At 38.6% G+C, this 8,383-nt stretch overlaps 1 protein-coding gene across 1 annotated transcript; it reads left to right on the top strand.

Annotated features, from left to right (window-relative positions):
- Window positions 2,444–5,826, top strand: LOC107609070 (glucan endo-1,3-beta-D-glucosidase). The gene is made up of 5 exons (XM_016310898.2): window positions 2,444–2,922; window positions 3,130–3,794; window positions 4,752–5,078; window positions 5,177–5,459; window positions 5,538–5,826. Exons 1-5 carry the CDS (start codon window positions 2,835–2,837, stop codon window positions 5,573–5,575), a joined length of 1,401 nt encoding a protein of 466 aa, XP_016166384.1. The 5' UTR covers window positions 2,444–2,834; the 3' UTR covers window positions 5,576–5,826.

The raw sequence follows: 8,383 nt of genomic DNA, 5'->3' as shown, positions 1-8,383 counted from the left end.
TCCCTCATTCATAGTCTCAATATGATATCCATTTCGATGAATATCTTTAAAGCTCAACAAGTTTCTTCGAGACTTGGTAGACAACAGTGCATTGTTTATTATGAAATTTGTTCCTCCGGAAAACAAAATTATAGCTCTTCTGGAGCCTTCAATCACATTGCCTGAGCCAATAATAGTATTAACACATTCTTCTTTTAGCACAAGATGGGTAAAATATATATCACTTTTGAGAATAGTGTGCGAACTTGCACTATCCGCAAGGCATACATCTTCATTACATATCCTTGCCACTCTCTTCAAAGACAAATAATAATAAAATGAGTAGTATACACAGTTTAAATTGAATACTTGATCGGAATTATTTTTCTAAGAAATACTGCACATAAAAATAATGTCATATACTAAAATTTTATTTTAAAGCATGACATATTTAATGATTTCAAACATTAATATTTCATTATTTATGTACATCACATTTGAAACTTAGATACATAGAAAATAAAACTTAACAATAAGTTCTTTACATTATTTATTTACATGAATACTTAACAATCTCACACATTAAACTATTCCATCATTGATCAAATGACCAATATTTCCTTCAGGATCCTCAAAGAAATCAGATACATCATAATGAATGGTGGAATTTTCAGCATCATTTGAAACGAAATTCGATTCTTTTCCCTTGTCGTCCTTTTTCAAAGATACCTGGTAAAGATCGACTAGGTGCCTTGGGGTACGGCAGGTACGTGACCAATGGTCCTTTCCACCACAACGGAAACACTTATCCTCTGTTGATTTATTATGCCCGATATTTCTTTCTTTATCCCACTTCTGGTGAGATCCTCTCTTTTGAATATAATTCCTTTTCCTTCCATAATTTTTCTTGTTATTAAAACCTTGCCATTTACCTCTTCTGAGGTAATTTGCCGCATTTACTTCAGGAAATGGGGCGGCGTCAGCTAGGCGCGCTTCATGATTTTTCAAGAGCAACTCATTGTTGCGTTCAGCAACAAGAAGGTAAGAAATTAACTTAGAATATTTTTTAAACATTTTTTCTCGATACTGCTGCTGCAAGAGCACATTCGAGGCATGGAAGGTTGAGAAAGTTTTCTCCAACATATCATGGTCAGTTATCTTTTCCCCACATAATTTCATTCGTGAGGTGATTCGAAACATTGCAGAATTATATTCATTTATGGATTTAAAATCTTGTAAACGCAAGTGCGTCCATTCATATCGGGCTTGAGGGAGTATTACCGTTTTCTGATGATTATACCTTTCTTCAAGGTCTTTCCAAAGATCTGCATGATCTTTTAATGTGAGATATTCATTTTTCAATCCTTCGTCAAGATGATGACGAAGAAAAATCATGGCTTTGACTTTATCCTTCTGGGATGCATTATTTTCAGCCTTAATGGTATCTCCAAGATCCATTGAATCAAGATGAATTTCAGCATCTAGTATCCATGATAAATAATTATTTCCAGATATATCAAGAGCATTAAATTCAAGATGAGAGAGTTTCGACATAATGAAAATTTGTTACCTGAGTCTTTCTAAAAATTTATTTTCCAGTTTAGCAGTGAATTCAATTTTCAAACCTTGAGAAAAACATCATTTTCCCGTTGGACGTTGGACCTACTACTAATTGATTTCCATTTTTTCAAGAATCTGAATGAGATGCGCCTTCGAAGCAATGGAAACTGGAAAGCCTTCGCGGAGCATAACTTGTCTTTCAAGTGTCCCTCGCTAATGTAAAGAAATTATATTTATCCAAGTGTTGTGAAATAAATAAATAAGGAAGAGAAATAAATATAAAATAGAGTAATATAAATATGTTTTTATTTTACTATAATAATTTACTAATATTATATGTTATAAGATATGTATATATTTATAAAGAGAGAAAAATATGTATATTAGAGTGAGAAAAATATTACTCCGTAAAAGAAAAGATTATTATTGTTTGCTTGTGTTTTTTTAGAGACAATAAACTTTTATTTATACATGTATGGTGAAGTCTAATTTCAACACATATTTAAAATTATTCTTCCTTAAAAAAGTAAGTTTCACATAAAAATGGGCATCTAGATCCCATTCTTATCACAACACTAAACCATTTGTTTTCAATTAATATCTTTTTTTTTTTGAACAAGTGAACTTAACACAAAGTGAAACAAAAGGAGAGTCAAAACAAACTTAAACATACACAAAAAGATTAAATAGAAAAATCTCCCATGTGCTATCTAGGGCACTGCCATGGATCCCACCTTCTCTTTTTCCCATTTATACGAAAAAAGAGAGTGTCAATTAGTAAACCCAAACAAACAGTAAATAGTTTACTTTGAGGAAATGAGTTGTTAGGGATTGGGACCAATGGCACATCAAAAGGTTGAATCCTTCCCGGAAACTCACCTATTTAACGAGACAACTTCACCTATACGTCTTCACTACTATTGGCTCTTGACATTAACTCCTATTCATGCTTGATAATAGTACAACGGTAACTCCCCCTCCAAGCTCCAACTAATAAGCTCTCACTTCACTGCTCCTTCTTTTTCTTAGTTGTAGTTTCGATTTCTAAATACCGGACATCCTCTTTCATTCTACCACTCGACTTCTTTCTCTTTATTCAATTTAATTTTTGTCGTTTCTCTTTGCTGTTCATTCCTCAGTCTCACGCTCCCACTATATATCATAGCAAGCAGTGACTAATTAAGAGCACAACATCACAGCAGGCAGCACCCTGCACTCCAACCTGAAAGATTAATTAGCGGATTATGAGCCAAGTTTAATTAGCTATAATTTTCTTCTTGGAAAGCCATTTAGCCATGGATGCAATCACACCTTTGCGCCCTTCAATCTTCCTCTGCTTTTATCTATTGCTATTGGCCACCACTCTCACTCTCCGCTTCGCTGGTTAATCCTTACGTCCCTTTTTCATAACTTTCTTTACCTTTTAGCCGGAAAAGCAATCTTACTTTCTGGTCACTTTCTTTCAAGGAAAGTGAAAAAGAAGAATTCTCAAACTATTCTCGTTATTGCCTATTTTCTTTTTAATTTACTCTTTCTCTTACTATCACTTCCTAATTAACTTTTCTTTCATTTTCTCGCCTGTTTTGCCAGAGTCACAGTCCTTCATCGGCGTTAACTATGGTCAGGTCGCCGACAACCTCCCACCGCCGGACGCCACCGCAAAGCTCCTCAAGTCCACCACCATCGGAAAAATCCGTCTCTACGGCGCCGATCCCGCTATCATCAATACCCTGGCCAACTCCGGCATCTCAATCGTCGTCGGTGCCGCCAACGGCGACATTCCGAACATGGCGTCCGATCCGAACGCGGCGGCTCAGTGGGTGAACGCGAACGTGCTACCCTACTACCCAGCAAGCAACATCACCCTCATCACCGTCGGCAACGAGGTCTTGACCTCCGGCGACCAGGGCCTAACCTCGCAGCTGGTGCCGGCGATTCGAAATGTCCAAAATGCGCTGAACTCTGCATCGCTGGGCGGGAAGATCAAGGTGTCGACGGTGCACTCGATGGCGGTGTTGACTCAGTCGGATCCTCCGTCCACGGGGTCGTTCAACCCAGCTCTCCAAGACACACTGAAACAATTACTTTCTTTTCAGAGAGACAACAAATCTCCTCTCACCATTAACCCTTACCCGTTCTTTGCTTACCAGAGCGACCCTAGACCTGAAACGCTTGCATTTTGCCTCTTTCAGCCTAACTCGGGCCGAGTTGACTCGGGTAACGGAAAGCTCTACACCAACATGTTCGATGCTCAGGTCCGTACGTTATCTTTTCTTTTGTTTATTTATTTTTTTAAATTAAAGTTGCATACCTTTAGTTTTCTTGTTTTTCCACATTCGATCCACGTGTCTACAATCTTTGCACTGATTCTTTAACTTTGTTCCTCTGTGGTCGGTTCGCATTTGTTGTATATTTATCTCTCTCGTTGAACTGTGACACCACGGTCTCAATATTCTTCAAGTTGATATATTTTTCAAACCGAAAGTAACTTATATTATTTATTATCATTGTTTGATTTGTAGTATTATGGCTTTATTATGCAATGAGTGAGTAGATTTAGAAATGCCGTGTCAAATTAAGATGTTAGATGTCTTTAGATGTAGATGTAGTTTACAATTACATAGAAATAGAAGATTATGTTAGATGTCATACATGAGTTACGTAATTTGGACTAATCGAGTTAATGTGTGTATCTTGTATTGTAGCCAAAGAAAGGTTTCTAATTAGGATTTTTGGCGTTATAGGCATAAGAGTGGAGTTATTGTTCTTATCTTTCTCAGTTATATAATTAAAAAGAGTGGATGGAGCATACCCTGTCCTTCCTTTTCTTATTCCACTTTGAAATAATGAGTCTGTAGATTTATCACCTAAGTCCTCCAAATGACTTTGATTGGAAGACAGCCTGGCTTCCCCCAATATGGTCACAATTCGCAAATGACTGAATGAGTCCTTCCAAAGTTTCAATAATTGATGGACATCAGGACATGGAAAAGAAAAATGGACCATACCTAGCCTAGTGAGTGACTATGATATTGGTTGGTAAAACTTTATCTCTTTTATCATATGGAATATCAAAGAAAATGCCACACAGTGAGTAACTTTGCTGATGATTCAATCAAAATGGAAATGATTCTTCTAATAAACTCATTTGGTTTGTTGTAATTTGCGCCATTTGCAGCTTTCTTTTTGATGTGGGTTAACTGTTGTAATAGGTTGATGCAGTACACTCTGCTTTAAGTGCTATGGGCTACCAAGACATTGAAATTGTGGTTGCTGAGACTGGGTGGCCCTCTCGCGGTGACAACAATGAAGTAGGACCAAGTGTTGATAATGCCAAGGCCTACAATGGGAATCTGATCAATCATCTTAGATCATTGGTTGGTACCCCTTTGATGCCTGGGAAATCAGTCGACACTTATGTTTTTGCACTCTACGATGAGGATTTGAAACCAGGCCCGGGATCTGAGCGCGCCTTTGGCCTGTACAAAACTGATCTTAGCGTGTCATATGATGTTGGCTTGGCCAAGTCTAGCCAGCAGGTGAGGAAATTGCTCTACCTGTATTGAGTGTCCGAAACATTTCGCTAGTTGCGATTTTCAGTAACAAATTGTCTTGTGTTATTTATTTGCCTGTACAGATTCCCCCAAGTAGTCCTAAAACTCCTGCACCTACTACGGCAGCCGGATGGTGTGTTCCTAAAGCAGGAGCATCCGATGCTCAGTTGCAGGCAAACCTCGACTATGCCTGTAGTAGTGAAGGCGTAGACTGTGGACCAATTCAACCCGGAGGTACCTGTTTTGAGCCTAACACAGTTGCGTCCCATGCTGCCTTTGCCATGAATCTGTACTACCAAACATATGGCAAGAATCCATGGAATTGTGATTTCTCTCAATCAGCAACGTTGACATCCCAAAACCCAAGTAAGTTTTCTTTCTTATTCTATCATACATTGTATTTTACCGTGTTTAACACGATCTTCCTCTTCCTCCTCTTTGTAGGTTACAATGCTTGCGTTTACCCTGGCGGGAGTATCTGAAAAGTAGAGGCTTCAGCTCTTGGCAATAAATTGTGCTGATAGAATTGTTTTATAATTTTAAAATAAATTAATGAATAAGGCTTTGTCTTTTTCCCTCTTTAAGTTACATATCTTAATTAATTTTATGTTGCTTTAATTGTAAAGTCATGTCAATTCTGGTTTGTGTAAGATACTAAGATGTCTACTTACTACTTTATAAAAAAAAAGGTCCACTTATTAGTGTGACAATCTACAAATTCCTGTTTCTTCAATTCTCCTGTGATCCCCCACCCTAGTCCTCGATTTGGTTTCAATCATTCCTTTTTTATAACTACGATCTCTTGCCTTGTTGTGTAGTAGTGTAGTAATGTTATTAGACTGTTATTCGTTTTCTCGGACTGGAACTGAGTCATCTATTTTCTGGGACTGGAATTCAAATTAGGAGATTGTCATCCAGTATTATGTTTGGAGATTAGAAATAGGAATTTAAATTTTAATTTCGAGACACAATTTCGATATATTCAAATACCTCTAAAATGTAGAAACATAGTGCTAAAATTTTTAGTGATGGTGTTCGGGGGTTATCTAAAACTGGAGGTGGATTGGGCTGTAAGGGAAGGCCCAAGTCTGAATGGGAAGTGGTCTCCGACTTGATCTGCGTCAAGGAGTCGCCGTCTGAGTTGTATGTTCCAAGAGATGGGGGGTGGTACCTGCAAAGACACTTCGATGCCTAAGTCAGCAAAGGAGGTAAGCAGGTTTAAGTGTATTGAAACTTAAGTTTTCCTGAGGATGTCAGTGTATTTATAGGGAAGGAACCAACAACCACCGCTGAAGTAGTTCTACTTCTGATGGTGGATAACAGTCCCTTTATCTTAGGGTTGTTGGGATCTTTCTTCTAGAAGTGGGTGAGAGATTTAAGGAGGCAGTTATTCACTTGGATAAGTGCTGACTGCTTGCTGGTGTTGACTCCGACTTCTTAGTGGAGGTTAGATAGTCAGTGAAGGCCATCCTTTTGGATTGGGCCTGACTTATATTTTGGGGCAGGGCATGACCAGTGGCCCTACTCGAGTCCAATCTCTTAGCTATGAGTTGGATTCGAGTATTAATTGAATTCGGGGACGCTTAAGTCGATATTTTCTTTTAAGTCGGAAAATCGACATGATTTTAGTTTTTTAGTTTTTGAAATCGACGTGATTTTGAATTTTGAAACGTCGCGTCTAATCAAACGTCGTGTCCGTTTGGCTTTTGCATTTACACGTGGGGGAGTAGTTACATTGGTAACAGCGCGTTCTTTTAATGACTGAACCATTTTACGATTATGCTCCTGGTATTTTATAAATACCTTTCCCTCCTCCTTCTTTCTTTTCTTTCATTTTCGATGCTTCCCTTCTCTGTTCTTACTCAAAACCCTTTGGGCTTTCGTCCGCTGGCGTTCTGCAGTGTTTGCTTCTTCTTCCTCTTCTTTACAAAGGTTAGTTCTTTGTATCTCCCTTTCGCTTTTTACAGTATTTTCTGTTTCTTCTGTATGCTTTGAGAGTGAGATTCCTTTGTAATATTTTTACTGTTCGTAGTAGGAAGATTTTGTATTTTCTTTTTTACGAGAGTTTTTTTGGCCGTGATTGTTGGCTGCTCTTGACTTTTGTTTGAAAAGAACTGCTTTGCTGTGGACTGGCTTTGATGATTTCTTTTTGCATAATGTAGGTGTTATCACTTTTACGTACATTTTTCTATTTTCTAAAAAAATGTCTTCCCGTGTCCCTGAACCCTTATTGCAATGGGTAGACTCCTCTGTGCTTTCTGAACACTCAATAGTAGATACGTTTTCATAACCGAGCTCAGAAAACACCATAGGGTCTGTAGCCTTGATAGTGATGAACCCAAATATGAGCTTGTGGCCCAAATCTCGAGGACTGAGTTTGTTGTGGGAGGATTAGCGATACTGACCCACACTTTATTTTCATGTATGAATGTCTTTTTACCCGTCTTGGGGTTACCCTGCCTTTTTTCGACTTTGAAATGGAAGTGTTGTCCCATTGTAGAGTAGCTCCTACCCAACTCCATTCTAATTATTGGGATTTTCTTAAAATTTATCAACTTGTCAGCCAAGGGCTTGACTTTCCGATTTCCTTAAAGATCTTCTTCTATCTCTTCCATCTGACAAAACCTTTTAGTGCTAAGAATAAGCAGCAGTGGGTTTCCTTCCGAGCTATTCAAGGCCGAAAAGTTTTTTCTATCTTTGATGAATCCTTCCATGATTTCAAGAATTTTTTCTTCAAAGTCCAAGCTACTGAAGACTATCACCCCTTTTTCCTGAACGAGAATAATGAGCCCCGGTTTCCTTTATACTGGGTAGAAATCTCACCTGTAGAAAAATACAGCTTGGTAGACTTGGAGGAGATAGAGGAGACTGTAGTTGATTTTTTCCGAGAGGCTTGGGGGCGGGCTCCCAACCTAGACACCAAGAAATTTCTTCTTGGATCTCCGAGCTACATCAGGACCGAGCTAGATAGTCACTTGTTGATAGTCGAATTTAATTACTTCCGACTTGTTTTTTGCTTTACTTCCGACTTAGGTGCTAATCATTTTTACTTTTTCTCTTAGAAAAAATGAAAAGCGGATCGAGGGCAGCTTACAACAAGGTACAAGAGGCTATGGGAAATGCCCGCGCTCGAGCTGCTGCACAGGAACTCGAGGCCTCTGCTACTCCTCCTCTTCATGGGTCTGATTTGGAGACCTCTTCTTCTCGGCCGATCTTGGTAAATCCTATTCTTACTCCTCCTCCTCCTCCTCCTCCTGCTCCCCCAGTTCAATCCACCTCGGAACCTGAAA

This window comes from Arachis ipaensis, chromosome B07, assembly GCF_000816755.2.
Source record: "Arachis ipaensis cultivar K30076 chromosome B07, Araip1.1, whole genome shotgun sequence".
Taxonomy (NCBI): Eukaryota; Viridiplantae; Streptophyta; class Magnoliopsida; order Fabales; family Fabaceae; genus Arachis; species Arachis ipaensis.
This window is presented reverse-complemented; position numbering and strand designations above follow the sequence as displayed.